Raw genomic sequence first — 15,863 nt, 5'->3', positions numbered from 1 at the left:
AGTCTGACCACAAATACCACAAGTAGTTTGCATCACAGGGAAAGTCCAGATAGGTGTTCCAATCCTGTTTTTTATTCAGATACTAGATACTATAACACTAGATAGTAAGATATTGAATAGTATAACCACTATTTTGGAAAAATAAACACAACTTCAGTTGGAAAAAAAAGACCAACGTTGATTTTATTCGCTTGTTAAGTCGTGACGTGTTTCCGGGTCCAACGTTGGCTGAGGCGCTGTCTTCGAAATGCCGAAATAATAATAATAATAAATTATATTTATATAGCGCTTTTCCGAGGCTCAAATACCCTGACAATATGGGGGAAACGGGAAAGTATTGTGTCCCTTGTTGTATGAATAGATCCGAGTCTAAAAAACGATTAAACTGTCATTCTACCGCTGTAGTTCACAGGTACTCTGGTGGAGGGAATTTCTGGTTTGGACTCGGAAATGGCTAAACGTCACTTTTGACGTCAGACTTAACAAGCGGATTACGTGGCTCAAAATGTTCTATTTCCCAAATACTGTACTTAACATACCTATACACAACAACTTAAAGCAGTTAAACACTTGAAATGAACACAACTTAACAAAAGAAGAAGCAAGCTTTCCGAGAGGCACAGTAGCTCTATGTGACAAAAGAGGCCTTCTCTCCATTTCCTTTTCCCCTGATGAATGTAAAGACCCTGCTGTTGACTATGACAGGCTCACCTGCTGCGGGCTCACCTGTGCTGCAGTTACCAGGGGAGCCAGGAGCCAACTTACTTTATGCCTGAGTGACTCTCACAGACAACATCCCACATGGGGCCTGTCTCTCACAGTATAGACACAACATACACACACAAACATACACACACACACACACACACACACACACACACACACACACACACACACACATCATAGTACATGACTGGTGCCATCTGTGTGAGCTGTGTAATGTGAAAACCCCTTCTGGGTCTGTTGATGCATACCAGGTACCAGATAGGTTCGGAGATAAAGATCGTTATAAACTTCTAGGTGGCTGTTCATTGCATCAAAATGTCTTTTCAAACAACCTGATGTGTTTACTGTACATTGAACTCGGTCTCAGTCTGCAAGTCAGCCTAGTAGAAGGCCCTAGTCTTTCATTTCCGAAAGCTCTCTCATTTAAAGGGATGAAGCAATAACACAAGTCACGGTTGAGGGGAGAAAACTCTGCCATCAAATTGACATTTACAGCAGAAGCACGGCGAATGAGCGAGGTGACGCTTTTCAAGCACATCCATTCTTATGCAGAACGGGCCTCCTTTCATTCTTTTCCTGATGGTTTCTTATGGTTATTTAACAGTCTGCAGAACAGCGGCTTATCAAAGACGGTTCTCAGAGGGGAGCACATCTGTCTCTTGTCATTGGCTCGGCTCAACAGCTCAACAGTCAGTGCTTGTCTGGATGAAACTAAAGATCGACAGGATGTGAGGCGTGCTGAGGGGATGTTCAGATGGAGGGGCTGTGTCCTTGATGTGCCGAGGCTGAGCGCGCCGGGGCCTCAGGGGTGCGCTTAGTGTCATTAAAAGCGTTAACTTCCTCCTCCTTCCATTTGCATCTTCATTCATCCACGGGGCCACAGAGGTGCTGCAGTCCCCGACTCCCCACTCAGCCATCAGTCTGCCCCTCGCTCAATATCTATATATGGATGACAGGAAAGGAAGATCACATCACCAGCTTTCTTTTAAGACATGCTGTTTTAATCGCCTCAGTCTCTGCTTTTGGAACTAATTCTCCTTCCTTCTCTCTCTCTCTTTCTCTTTCTCGTTCTCTCTGTCTCTAAGTTTCCTTTGGGGAAATTTGAGACATTTTCATTTAAGTTTTTTTTTATCACTGATCAGAGGGGCAAGCTGGGTTTACAGATAAAGCCACAGTGCCCTCCAGTGGTGATGTTAACCTACTGCAGCAAGTGAGCAAGGAGAGAAAGTTCCAAGGTGAAGTTGTCCATGTCATGTCAAGATGACAAATCACCATGACAGGGTGATGTCATCAGGCTGACAACGTGAAGCTTCAAATCAAGAACATGTCCTTGTAAACGTGTGAAAACTCAAACCTAAAAAAGAACACCTCAACTAATTACCAATCAAATCAGCACAAATCTGCAACCTGGAAATTCAACCGAAATTTCTATGAAAAAAATAATCCCCCTATGTTTAGCAGAAGCTCTCTCTTCTCAAACTTGTGCCCTCTCTGACTTGTTGACATCAACAAATATCGGACGGCTCCTCCTGTCCTGTTTAATTAATCCTGAACAACAACAGTTCAACACCCGACAGGGTTGTTAACTCCTTATCAAGGAGGGGAGAGAGCGTGGCAGGGGAGGCTGGTGGAGGTAGAGATCGAAGGACAATCGAATGAGCCTATTCTCTGATCTACCTCCACCAGCCTCCCCTGGTGAACAGACACTACTAGACACTTCTGACTAATGAGATAAAAGCTAGCTAGAGCCTTCTATACCTCTATACTGTACATGGCAGGCTGGTGGAGGTAGACGTCAGAGGACGGTAATTGTAATGCATGGAATGGAATGAGAAAGGCGTTTTGATACTGTTCCTCATTTCATTCCATGCATTACAATGAGACTGTTCTCCGATTCCTACCTCTACCAGCCTCAACTGCATACAATAGGTGTGCCTGCTGTGTCCAATCATATCACAGCAAACTACAGGCAGAAAACTCGCCTTTTCATCTGATGAAACTTTTCATCTGATGGTGAAAAGCTTCTAGACAAAATATTCTTGTAATCTTTAAAAAAATGTCTATTACTTGCTGTGGTAAATTAGAAATCAGAAATTTGCCAACTCCCGCCATTGTAACTCATTGTCATGTCATTCAGTCACATTCTATATCGTGGAGCTCCGCCCCATAGGGGAGCTCTGCTCCTATTGGTTTACCCCACTACCTAAAGTAGCAAATGACTGAATTTTTCGATGTCCGCGCCCGCCCTGGGGTGCTATAAAAGGGGCGTCCTCCGTTCCCTCATTCTCCCAAAAATGTCAGCACGGGTTTACATCTGAGACTGCAAGAAGGACGTCTACAAGAGACTGGAGAACCCGCCAGACACTTCCCTTCAGAGATGGATCGTCCGAAGTTCCTCCGGGACGCCTGCCGCTGCGACTTCCTAGCAGCGGAGGACAAGCACGACTTCTGCCACGTCTGCCTCGGCCCCCAACATGCCGAGGCGGCGTTGGTCGCCTCCCCCAGCTGCCTCCCCTGCTCTCTCCTTCCCGTCGAGGAAAGGCGGAAGAGGATGGCCTGGTTCAAGGAGAGCATTCCCCTGGCGGACGCTATCTCGGGGATGCTATCCGACTCGGATAGCTCTGCCGATGATGCGTCCGGACAGGCCCCAGAGCGGCGTTCTGGGCAGGCACCTCCCCAAGTAGGGATGGGCCCGCCCGCTCAGCCGGCCCTGGCACCACGCCGCCCTCACCCAGCTGAGTGGTCGGTGTCAGGGTCAGAGTGCTCTGATGAGGGCGAGCGGCAGGTAGAGGCTCACGAGCTCCCCGCCCTCGCCCCCCCATCACTCCACCACGACTTCCAGGGCCTCCTGGAAGCTGCGACAGGCGTGTTGGGGATTCCCCGTCCCGCCTCCCCTCCCCCAACGACTGAGTCCTTCTGGGAGAAGGAACTGTTTTACGGGAGGAGGGCGAAGCGACAGGGCCAACCTCCTAACGCTGTCCTCCCGGGCTTAGATAAGTTCGTGGAGGACACGTGGGTGGAACCACTCGCAGGCAGGGCGCCGGTGAAGGCGTTCCTGCCCTTTACCAGAGTGGAGGGGCTCGCGGAGGGGATGACCGACGGCTCCCCGCCGCTCGAACCAGCGCTGGCGGCCTACTTGGTACCGGGGTCCAGCGCTTGGTCGGTGCCGAAAAAACCTATGCTGCCCAACCAGCGTGACAGGTTTAACGCCACCCTGGTGGACAAGAGCTACGCTCTCGGTGCGCAGGTGGCGGCGGCGGCGAATAACATCGCCGTGTTTAACGCCATTGCGAAAATCACCACAGACCGACCCGACGGTCTGTCTGCAGCGGAGGCGGAGCTTCTGAGCAAGCTCAGTGCCGCGACGATGCACCTGGCCCAGGGCGTCGCGGTCTGTGGGGGTCGCCTGATGGCAAACGCGGTGGTGCAGCAGCGGCAGATGTGGCTGTCTCTCACCACCATGACCGGGGCGGACCGAATGGCCCTACTGAATGCTCCAATAGAGAGACAAGGGCTCTTCGGTCCCGCCATGGACACCATGACGAAGCGCCTGGCCGCGATGGAGGAGGCTAAGAAGCACCTGGCCAGACACCTCCCCCTCCAGCGACCCTCCACCTCTTCTTCTTCCGCCGTGGTGACGACTAGGCCGTCAACGGCTGCGAAACGGAGGGTTCGGCGTAATGCGGCGCTGGCTCCACCTCTACCGACGGAGCCATACCCCACTCGGCCTCCCCAGCCCCCGCCGCCGACCACTGAGAGGGCCCGCTACGGTACGGTAAACACAAGAGGAATGCGTGACTGGCGGGGGGGTCGGTAATGACCCCACCACCGGTTTCCTCTTCATGGCTGCTACCTCATAAAGAGGCAAAAGAGGGAAAATCCCCACCTTACTTTTTCAGTAAAGGAGAATTTTCCATGTTATCTACCAGAGCGGAGACCCACCTGCCTTGTCAGAGTGTGGTCGAATCGCTACCGGTTAGAAACAAAGCGGAGACTGGCCCAGCTTACCAGCGTGTGGCCAGCTCTCTGCCTAGCGGACTTACCCCTATCACGACACAAACGGGGTTAAACACCCCTGTCTGTAGCCGTATAGAGGGACCGTTATTTACATCAAAAACCCCTCCATGTCTATCAAGACCTGGCCCAGCTCATGAGCGTGCGGCCGGTTCTTTGATTATCAGGCATAATAAACCTACGTCAATAAAGGGCATTGTTACACAAAACAAACACTCTTTACAGACGGCAACCCATCCCTTTCGAAATGACCCCACCTTGGGCTGTGCCACCTCCTCGTTGCGTTATGCAGAATGGCTAGAAGGGGCAGGTATTCTGTCGGGCTGGCTAGACAGGACATTGAGGAGGGGATATGCACTACAGTTCATTCAGCCTCCTCCGCCCTTCAGGGGCGTGAGAGAGACTGTTTTGTCCTGCCCGATAAAAACGCGTGCGCTCCAGGAGGAGATTACGAATCTCCTAACAAAGGGCGCAGTGACAATGGTTCCGAGGGACTAGTGGGACATGGGGTGGTACTCCCCGTATTTCCTTGTCCCAAAAAAATCGGGAGGCATGAGACCCATACTAGATTTAAGGGTCCTCAACGAGAGAGTGGCAAAACGCCCCTTTCGTATGTTGACGACGAGGCGCCTCCTGTCTTGTATACAGAAGGGCGACTACGGAATCAGCATAGACCTGAGGGACGCGTATTTTCATGTGCCAATCACAGAGAGGCACAGGAAATTTCTACGTTTTGCCTTCCAAGGGAAGGTTTACGAGTACACGCGCCTGCCCTTCGGGTACGCGCTTGCTCCTCGAACTTTCTCCAAATGCGTGCAGACAGCACTCGAACCACTGAGGCGAAACGGGATACGCATATTAGCATATCTCGACGACCTACTGGTCTTGGCCCAATGCCCAAATCGAGCCATTCGGGACGCAACCTCACTGGTGCAGCACCTCACTCAGCTGGGTTTAGCTGTCAACTGGACAAAGAGTGCTCCGTGGCCGGCTCAACAGTTTTCCTATCCAGGCATTCAGTTGGATACTGCCGAGATGAGGGCCAGTTTATCGGCACCACGGAGAGCGACACTGACGTCAGCTCTCCGGGTGTGTCGAGTGACAAATACAATCACCGCTCTATCAATGATGTCCTTACTAGGACTGATGTCTGCAGCCCATGTAGTGGTCCCCTTAGGCCTATTACACATGTGCAGACTGCAGAGGTGGTTCGCACGACTGCGACTGGATCCAGTGAGACACCGTCGCAAGTTGATTGTAATACCGAGATCGGTCAAAACCGACCTGAGCTACTGGAGAGACCCGCGCGTCATCGCGCGCGGAGTCGCCATGGGCAGACCGGCATCCCACTACCCAGTCTTCACGGACGCGTCGCTGACTGGGTGGGGAGGAGTGTGTCAGGCAGGTGCGGTGGCAGGAAGATGGGGACCGTTGGAGACGCGTCACATTAACCTGCTGGAACTCGAGGCGGTCAAGTTAACGCTACTTCATTTTGCCCCGGTGTTAAAGGATCTGGACGTGTTAGTCAGATCCGACAACAGGACAACAGTAGCATACATCAATCGACAAGGGGGAGTACGCTCAGCGTCACTTCATCGCCTAGCGACAGATGTATGGCTGTGGGCTGTCACACACCTGAGTTCGCTAAAAGCTCTCCACATTCCAGGTCTGCTCAACGAAGTAGCAGATCTGTTATCACGGGGAGGCCCGAGAGACAACGACTGGAAGTTAGCACCCTCCATTGTGTCTCTGATTTGGGCACGGTTCGGGCAAGCAGAAGTGGATCTGCTTGCGTCACGGACGAATGCGCAGTGTCGCCTTTGGTTCTCCCTGTGCGAACAGGACAACCCGCCATTGGGAGTCGATGCATTCGCACACCACCCATGGCCGAGGGTCCTGTTATACGCGTTCCCACCCCTGATATCTATCCTCCCACTGTTGGCACGAGTGAGATCAGAGAGGAGTTAATTCTTGTAGTCCCAGACCGCCCCGGAGCCCCGTGGTTTCCGGAACTGATGGAGATGTTGGTAGAGGGCCCATGGCCCATACCTCATCGACAAGATGCACTCTCTCAAGCCAGAGGCTTGGTGAGGGGGCCACCTATGATGGGGGGCCCCCTCATGGCCTGGTTACTGAGAGGGACTTGTTAGAACGCAGGGGTCTGACAGACGCGGTCATTCAGACCATTCAGAGTGCGCGCGCGCAATCCACTGCAAAGGGATATGCGGCGCGCTGGCGAGTGTTTACACAGTGGTGTGAGGGACAGGACGTTGACCCAGTCTGCTGTCGGGTCGAAACGTTCTTGTGCTTCTTACAGTCGTTGTTTGACAAGGGATTGGCGGCGGGAACTATTAAAGTTTAAGCGGCTGCCATCTCAGCTTGCCATGAGGGTTTTGCGACAACGACACTGTTCAGTCATTCGCTGGTTAAGCGTTTTTTGACTGGAGTGTGTAGGCTTAGACGCCCTCATAGGACACTAATGCCAAAATGGGACCTGTCGATTGTGCTAGAGGCTCTGTGCGTGCCCCCATTCGAACCCATTGACACTGTGTCGTTGCGTTTATTGTCTCTCAAGACGAGTCTACTCCTCGCCTTGACTACGGCTAAGTGAGTGAGTGATTTATGCGCTCTCTCGACACGGGCAGATTGTTTGATCATATCTGGTGACAAACAAAAGCTGTATTACGCCCTAACCCGGCTTTTATCCCTAAGGTTAATCGTGGGTTTAGAGTTCAGAGCTGTGAACTGAGCGCCTTTTTTCCTCCTCCTCACAACGGAGAGAGGGAGAGGCGTTTACATTGTCTATGTCCGGTGAGCGCGTTGGCACAATATGTGAAGCGCACAGCAGGACTGAGATCTTCTCCCCAGCTTCTGATCTGCTACGGCGGACAGAAAGCCGGGGCACCACTCTCGAAGCAGAGGCTGTCCCATTGGATTTGCGAGGCGATTAGCCTCGCATACGAATCGAAGGGGCAGCCCGTGCCGACTGGCATTCGGGCTCATTCCATCAGTGGCCATTCTCAGGGGAGTGGGAGTGGAGGAGATATGTGAGGCGGGGTCTTGGTCGTCGCCATCACCTTTTGTACGGTATTACTTGAAAGATATTTCTTCCTCATCCTTTTCTCATTCTGTCCTCAGTTTTGCTGATGACTGATGTAGTGGGGAAGGCACTTGGATTACCCTGGTCATGGGGATTCTATTCAAGTGCTGTCAGGAATAAATACGGATGTGCCTGGGGAGGGGACCCTCCTCCAGGACATGTTCCGTTAGATCAACAACCCTACGTGCTCACGTAAGGGCTAGATCAGTGGAGCAGACTCAGTGTGGGTTGGGCCAACTTTTAAGGTTGTCTTGAACCAACATCAGTGGTCAGCTCCGGGTGCCGCTGAGATTTTGTTCTGACTAATAGAGTCTCAGTGGGGGTAGATTTGGCCTCGCTCGCTCCGCCTAAACCAATAGGAGCAGAGCTCCCCTATGGGGCGGAGCTCCACGATACAGAACGATAGTTATGGAGATATACTCCAGTTCTATGAGTGGAGCGGAGCCCCATAGGGCTGCTGGCCCACTTCGACTTGTTCAAACCCGGCTGTATTGTATGTTTGGGAGAATGAGGGAACGGAGGACGCCCCTTTTATAGCACCCCAGGGCGGGCGCGGACATCGAAAAATTCAGTCATTTGCTACTTTAGGTAGCGGTGTAAACCAATAGGAGCAGAGCTCCCCTATGGGGCTCCGCTCCACTCATAGAACTGGAGTATATCTCCATAACTATCGTTCGGTCAGTCAGTCAGTCAAGCGTTGTTTGTTTGTCCGAGTTGTCAAAGGGGGCGTGGCTTAGCGATAGGTCCATTGGCAGCTCAGTCCCACATAGGCCTGCTGGCCCAAACCCTGGGGAGACTGAGACTGGTGCTGTCTCACATTCGGAGCTATCTCACATTCAGAGCTGTCTCACATTCAGAATCCAAATAGACAAAAGACAAAGGAAATAAACTGATGATGAGTACACTGCACTGCTGTCAAAGTCTATACAGGAGTAGGGCTTTGGTTGCTTGAACCTCACAAGGATAACACAACTGCTTGGCTGTAATGGATATCAATATCACTATGTCAGGAAACATTCTGCTTGTTCGTTACACATAACCTGTGTTCCCTTAGGTATGACTTTGGATTCATTATCCATGACCCAAAATGATGGCTTCCGTTAACGCGTGAGTTGAATCCTCGATCTTGGATTACGGCAGTGTAATAACAAACGCAGCGCCTGTGATGACATGTTGTTGGAAAGCATTATTTGGTTCCTTGTTCCACTAGCTGTGGTTTCTAATGAGCTCCCTTGGCGTTGCACCACACAGCACAGCTTTGCATTGTCTACTCTAATTTCCCTGCTGATGCTGGATGGTCCAATAAGGACTCTGAATGTGTACTAATCAGGCTTAGGCTTTTTCTGATGAGAAGACTGGAGAGGAGTTACCTGCCAGTCACTTTAACGAGTTGATAGGACGATAACATATTGTAACGATCACCCACACATCAATCCCTCACACGTGTCTGCCCAACACAATTATCAGGTATCAGCCTCTAAGATGGATCAAATAAAATAAAAAAGATATAAAAAAGACATGAATGTGAGTTCCGTGTGCAGCAATCATGAAAACACAGTAGGTAAGTTTGGTTCTGTCTCTCTAACACTGAAATATTCAGCAACGGAATAGGCGCTCTACTTCCTACTGAGGCAAAATAGAAAACAGATTGAACAGTATTAGACATCAAGCATGGGCCCGTGGCATAATTGGACGTTAAATAATTAACCGTCCTCCTACCAGAAGCAGCCTCAGTAATGTTATGCCTTAATTAATCACCGGGGAATGGTCCCATTCTTGGAACAGTTAATTGCCATTGGACTAGTGGAGTGAGACAGTAGACAACATTAATTAATATTAGATATCAGTGGTCAGACGTGTCCTAAGAAAGACTGTAAACAAACCCTGTCCACCAGTGACATGTTTTGCTGAAATGGCACAATCAAGATTTATGATCCCCATGGCCGTAAAACGGGCTTGTTAACGAAGCCCAATAGATCTCAGACACGAGCCCTACCCCGCCTATGCATATGCATATAAGATTAATCGGTGTCTGTTGATCATTGTCAAACAACCGTTCAGAAGGGTTTTAGGATGCTCTGTCATCCTTAGGCGCTGATGAATGAAGATGACTGTGGTTCTATTTAAAGACAGGCTTATGCCCACATCCCATTCGGGCAGCAGCAGTGGCTTAATGCAATTTCTCCTCCCGGCTTGTTAGTCAAGTGCTGCACATTTGAATCTCAATTCTAGAAAAGGTCAAAGTCGAACGCTTCACTGGGGGGAAAAAAGGCAGAGTGGGAGCTGAGAAACAGAGTTGTTTCATGTCTCAATAGGCTATGTTTTAGTCAACAATCCCACACATACAATTAGCTAATAGCCCAGAATCGTTGTGTAAACAGAATGTATGTGTCTGTCTCTCTCACTCTCGCTCCCCCCCCCCCTCTCTCTCCCTTTCTCTCTCTGACTCATTTTCTCATACTGAAGAGAAATCGTTGTTAATCAAACTATCCTGGTCGATGGATGTTTTGTCCATACTGATCCCGGTAATCTGACGGCTAATGCACTAGCTGACTGTGCCCACAGGGCATCCATCCTTCATGGAGACATGTCAGCCTACTACACGCACGAGGAACCATGTCTGGAGGATCAATGGTAGAAGGGAAAGCTGAATGGGGAATTTGGACAAATTACAAATGACTGCAAAGTTACTCCCCTACATAAGTAAAGTAATAGTATCCAGGGTCATCGATGCTGTATCTCGCTACCAGGATGGCATAATGGCTCTGCCGTGTTCAAAGTCAATCGGGGTCGGGGCAGGGTCCTTCTTTTCTGATTAGCTACAAGTAGTTACTAAGTGATTACATGGTACAAGAGCAGTTAAACACTTGAAATGAACACAGAGTGTAATCTACCATCTACCATGATAAATCACATGGAACATTCATACAAAGCGAAAGAACAGAAAACAGAACAGCACTCCATGACTCAGACCCTCCAAGACCCTGTGTAAAAACACAGTCAACGCGGTTCAAAAAGGAGACTTCCTCGAACCACCACCTTAAGTCAACCTGTGACAGGCAGGTTTGAACACAGAGTGTTACAAAGGGGAAAGGGCAGCGTGAGAGTGAGAGAGAAACCAAAAACCGAGTGGCTCTCCCACGGCTCTAAACAAAAGTTGATGGCCGTAGGAGCTCTGTAATTACCTATGGTGCCAATTTGTTCCAGAGAAGAGGGAGGCCAGAAGACCAGGTGTGCACCAGAATATTTTAGGATGATTTCTTAATGGCTTCATAAATCTATTCATGCATCAGGCACACCAACAGCCACAGTCTGCCTCTAGGCTAGGCTACGCTAATAGGTAGCACCTGCTACCTGGATCCAGTTGACATCACTCACTATTCAACTCCTCTTATTTGTTATCATCATCAGCATTCTAGTGTCTTGTTAATGTTATGGCAATACGCTTTGGCATTCCATTTAGGTGTGAATTATGTTCGGCTGCATAGACTGGCCAGCGTTAAAGCTAGGCCTACCACCTCAGCCCACGCATCTTCAATACGAACATCATTCTACGTCGCAAAAATCAACAACGTCAAATTGGCCGTGATAAAGATGAGCGAAAATGAAATTGGATTAGTTGAAAGTTCAACGTCATTAGTAACTTGTGACATCTTCTTGGATGAATACCTTACCAATTACTCTGAGTGAGGTCATTGTGGACCAGCTGAGATAATGTGATTGGGGAGTGATGTTTACCCAACAGACAGGACGCCTCCATCCATCTCTGAATAATGCATCCCACAATTTAAACTCAATCATGTCTCTCCATATCCTGCCCGAGAGCTAGGCGACTTGGGGTCTGGCCAATGTGCTAAACATTTCGTGGGTTGGCTCTGTGGCCCCCTCAGAAGTGCACATAGTGTTTAAGTAGGGAAATATGCATCTAGTATAGAAGGTCAAACCTATACATATACATTTCACATAAGACAGTTTTTTTCTTTCTCAAACTGAGCAAGCAAGAAATTCTGTCAAACTGAGAAAACAGCTTTTAATGGTATGAAAACAAAATCACATTCAACATACACTTTTATACATTTATGCTCTCCTCATACACAGTAATGTCATGACATTAATAACCAAATTGTCTAGTGATGTTGATATACTGTTTTCTCCAGAACAAGCCTACACGCTACATCATGACCATTGAATACAGTACCTCAACCTAACAAGGGGGGGTATTATGTGTGTTAGACAGAGAGTTCCAAGACAACAACGCCATGTGAAACTGCTGATGCTAAGCTCCTCTCTTCGCTCCAGCTTGCCCTTTTATAGAGCCAGAGGTCTCCATGGGGACCAGGCGGGTTACTTTCCACACAGCTGTTGTGCCGATGCTCTCTCTCTCTCGGTTAATTACACCACTGTTTCACAAGCAAACGGGCTTAGTCAGCAAATTCCGTAAATATGAAAAATAAATCTCCTATGTGATTTATTTTCTGTCTATGTATTTTTCTTGGTGTTTGACTATCCTTTAGTATACTGCCCCCTGTCAGCTGAGTGTGGTACTGATGAGGCGCGGATGCCATGTTGAAAAGAGCACTGTATACAATGCCTGCTTGATCTGAACCTAATTACAGTTTACCCTGTTTAAGATTGATATGAACTAATTGTATGTTAATGAAATCATCAGCAACAACTAAATTGACATAATTACGACTAGAAAATTAAGTTCCTGCTGAAACTTTTGGGGCTTAAAATCAAATAATGACTGGAAACGATGGCCAGGATGCAAAATCATGTAACTTAAAGTAACAGGTGTACTCAAAGAGCTGCAACATTGAAGCTACATTCAAGCAATGACTCTGCTACACATCATGCTTGAACAAACACTCACTAGCACACACAGACAGTTACATTTCATCTGTGTCATTAAGAAGGGTCATTGTAACAGTTGAAGATTTAGGTTCCTACCCTAACACATTCTCCTCCAATGCTTTTTGAGAAGGGAGCGAGTGGAGGACGGAGGAGAGGACACAAGGTGTTTCTAAAAAATGAGGAAAAAAGCCAGTTAGGCCAGGGTAAGGTAAAGCAAGGTAAGTAAGGCCTGTGCTTCCCGTGTGATCAAACAGGGAGGCGGACCTGGTGATGGTGACAATGGCCATGGTAACCAGGGTGACGACTGTCATAGGAGAGCAAACCATGCCGATGGGGATGGCTACGGTGATCAGAGCCTTGGCCAGGGCGTGGCTTCCGGCCGTGACGGTGGCTGAGGCAGTGGCCGTGGTTGTGGTGGTGTGAGCGGTGGTGAGGTCTGTGATGTCTTCCCCAGAGAGAAGCTCTGAGCAGCCTGGTGAAAGGGAAGGAGCCCTGGCCACACAGGGTCCCTGTGTAGTCATCCAGGTCCAGGGACCACACCATGGCCCCGCCCAGATCCAGACGCTTCAGCTCTCTCATCTGCACAGAGAGGGCCACCGCGGAGGCAGTATCACATACACATGCACTACCGATGGGGGTATACCACTGTATGGGCAATTTTCTATTTTATTCTATTTTATTCTATTTTATTCTATTTTATTCTATTTTATTCTATTTTATTCTATTTTATTTTATTTTACTTTATGTTATTGAGGATGAGTGACGATGATATGGAATATGGAGCAGGGATACTGTGTTGATAAAAACACTAACATACGGTGCAGTACCTTCTCCTTCAGGCTGTTATCAAAGCTCAGCCACTGGTCATCCTTATATGCGTGGACCATCTTCGTCCTCTCATCAGACTGCACAAAGAATGCCCCGCTGTTGATGAACTGACACACCTGAGGAGCCAATAGATAACCGTCATCATCACCTGTCAGGAAGTGTAAACTAGGAGGACTGACCTTTAATATGGGTAGTGGTGGCCCTAGTGGATGGACTGGTGATCAGAAGGTCATGAGTTCAAATCCCACCTGGGAACACCACCACTAGACTAGTGTGCCCTTGAGTAAATTACTCCAGGGAGACCCTGTCCCTCTAATCTCTAATTGTAAGTCGCTTTGGATAAAAGTGTCTGCTAAATGGTTGTATTAATGTTAACAATGTTGCCTCATCTCACTTGATAGATTCTGGGTGCTACGCATGCTCCACAAGGCCATGAAAAGAGACTACTGTTGACAGATATGAACAGCATTGATATCTACTAACAGACATTAATATCACCTGACAGACAGAAATAGTTTAAAAAATCATCCTGTACATATTGCTCACGTAACATCACGTGATCCACGATGTGTGTGTGTGCTTGTCTGGGATCTTACCTCATAGTAAGGCATGACGTCATGTGCAGTCTGAGGCTGGGGGTATTCCCCTGTGTCATCTTCTAGTGCTGCCTCTCTGTCCTCATGATTGATGTCGTAGTCCAAGATTCGGGGCACCGGGGCGTACGAAGGAAAGCCCAGGATCAGCTTATGGGAATCCACTCCCTGAGAGAGCCAGTACTGCACTAGGTGCTCCTGGAGAAAACAGGAAGGCGACAGGAAGGCGACTAAAACACTATTGGAAATGAGGCAAAAAAGTGTTAAAAAAAACAACAAAAAACTGTGATGATGGTGAGACGGTGAGTGTACAGTACAATGCTCAGAGGTGTGTCCAGAGCTGGCTGCTGTTGTTGGATGAGTAGTAGGGGACTGACATGGCCTGTCATCCCCTCCAATGGCCCGTGGAGGTCATAGTTCACCAGGGAGATGAAGTCAACATACCTGCAGGATCAGAGACCATAACTTCTCATGACCATGTGAGTGTAACATAGTACAAACTAGTGCCTGTATGACATGTGACATGAACCTCGTTGTTTCCCACTGCCCTGGAGATGCAATAGAACCCCTCTGACCCTGTGACCTCTAACCCTGTGACCTCTAACCCTGTGACCTCTAACCCTGTGACCTCTAACCCTGTGACCGGTACGACTGTCATCTGGGAGGTCAGTGTGGGTCTCCATGGGTCCTGACTCGTCAGGGTGCTGCTGTGGACTCACTGGGGGAAAGACAGTGCATCATAGGCCTCTCTGGCGTAGTCCTCCAGCCCAGACACGGCCGTGGAGAGGAGCAGGGTCTCCCTCTCTGAGAGACGAGCCTCCTCCTGGATCCCTCCCCGCAGCTCCTACACCACACAAACACACACACACACACACAAACACACACACACACAGACACACACACACACATGCACGCACAGACACACACAGACACACACACACATGCACGCACAGACACACACACACACACACACACACACACACACACACATGCACGCACAGACACACAGACACACACACATCGTAGCCTCACAACACACATCAAAGTGAGCAACTCAAGAAAGAAGATGTTTCATCTAAGGTCTTACTTTTAGCAGAAGAGTGAAGAGACTCTTATTCCTCTGGGCTCCAGTTTGCCACACCACATCTAGTCCATCAAAGCCTTCCTGCCTCAGGTGTTTCAAAGCAGAGTGAACAAACCCCCTCCGGCTGGTTTGGTTACAGGACATCTGGATGAGCCTAGGTTGGAGAGAAAGTTGGATCCGACTGAACGAAAAACTCTTCACATGGAGCAGAGGTGTTATTGACAGCTGTGACGACGCTATGCAGTATACAGGGTGTAGTAAACACACAGAGGTGATTGTGAGGTGATTGTTGGTGACTGTAAGTGATGGTAGGGCCATTGACCTTGTGTCGTTAGAGCTCCCTCTCCCAACAGCTAGCAGAGTCTTCAGAGCTGGGTTCCTGAGGGAGGGTGAAAAGGTGATGACATGCATCTAAGGTTGTGGTATGAGATACAAACCCCCATCCCCACACACACACCTGCATGCAAGTACACATACACACACATACACATACACATACACACACACACACACACACACACACACCGCCCCACAGCCAATGCTACAGAACACACCTCTCCTTGAGCTCGTTCAAGGAGCTAGAGATGGTCCTGTCCTCTAGAGAGAAGGGTTTGATGTTATAGTCCTGGTCCATGTCGATAGCATAGATGATGTGGGTGCAGAG

The 15,863-nt window shown here is 49.0% G+C and overlaps 1 protein-coding gene across 2 annotated transcripts; it reads right to left on the bottom strand.

Annotated features, from left to right (window-relative positions):
* Positions 1-11,885: 11,885 nt before the first annotated feature.
* Positions 11,886-15,863, bottom strand: LOC308161340 (acidic mammalian chitinase). Of its 2 annotated transcripts, none has more exons than XM_080535344.1 (8): positions 15,754-15,863; positions 15,522-15,578; positions 15,203-15,353; positions 14,835-14,959; positions 14,433-14,559; positions 14,119-14,313; positions 13,522-13,638; positions 11,886-13,273 (listed from the first exon to the last, which is right to left on the bottom strand). In XM_080535344.1, exons 1-8 carry the CDS (start codon positions 15,831-15,833, stop codon positions 12,941-12,943), a joined length of 1,185 nt encoding a protein of 394 aa, XP_080391470.1. In that variant the 5' UTR covers positions 15,834-15,863; the 3' UTR covers positions 11,886-12,940. The 2 variants fall into 2 exon arrangements, with proteins under 2 accessions (XP_080391470.1, XP_080391471.1); XM_080535345.1 differs by having other exon boundaries at positions 13,073-13,273; positions 13,512-13,638.

This window comes from Nansenia antarctica, assembly GCF_963989245.1.
Source record: "Nansenia antarctica genome assembly, chromosome: 6".
In the NCBI taxonomy this organism is placed as follows: Eukaryota; Metazoa; Chordata; class Actinopteri; order Argentiniformes; family Microstomatidae; genus Nansenia; species Nansenia antarctica.
This window is presented reverse-complemented; position numbering and strand designations above follow the sequence as displayed.

What these genes read in the sequence shown, in the direction of transcription:
- LOC308161340 (XM_080535344.1), bottom strand. Translation starts at nt 15,833, where the DNA reads ATGGACCAGGACTATAACATCAAACCCTTCTCTCTAGAGGACAGGACC. An exon ending in GATGCACTGTCTTTCCCCCA is followed by an intron (nt 14,560 to 14,834) that starts GTGAGTCCACAG and finishes CTGATCCTGCAG; the next exon opens with GTATGTTGACTTCATCTCCC. An exon ending in ACGTCATGCCTTACTATGAG is followed by an intron (nt 13,639 to 14,118) that starts GTAAGATCCCAG and finishes TTGGCTCCTCAG; the next exon opens with GTGTGTCAGTTCATCAACAG.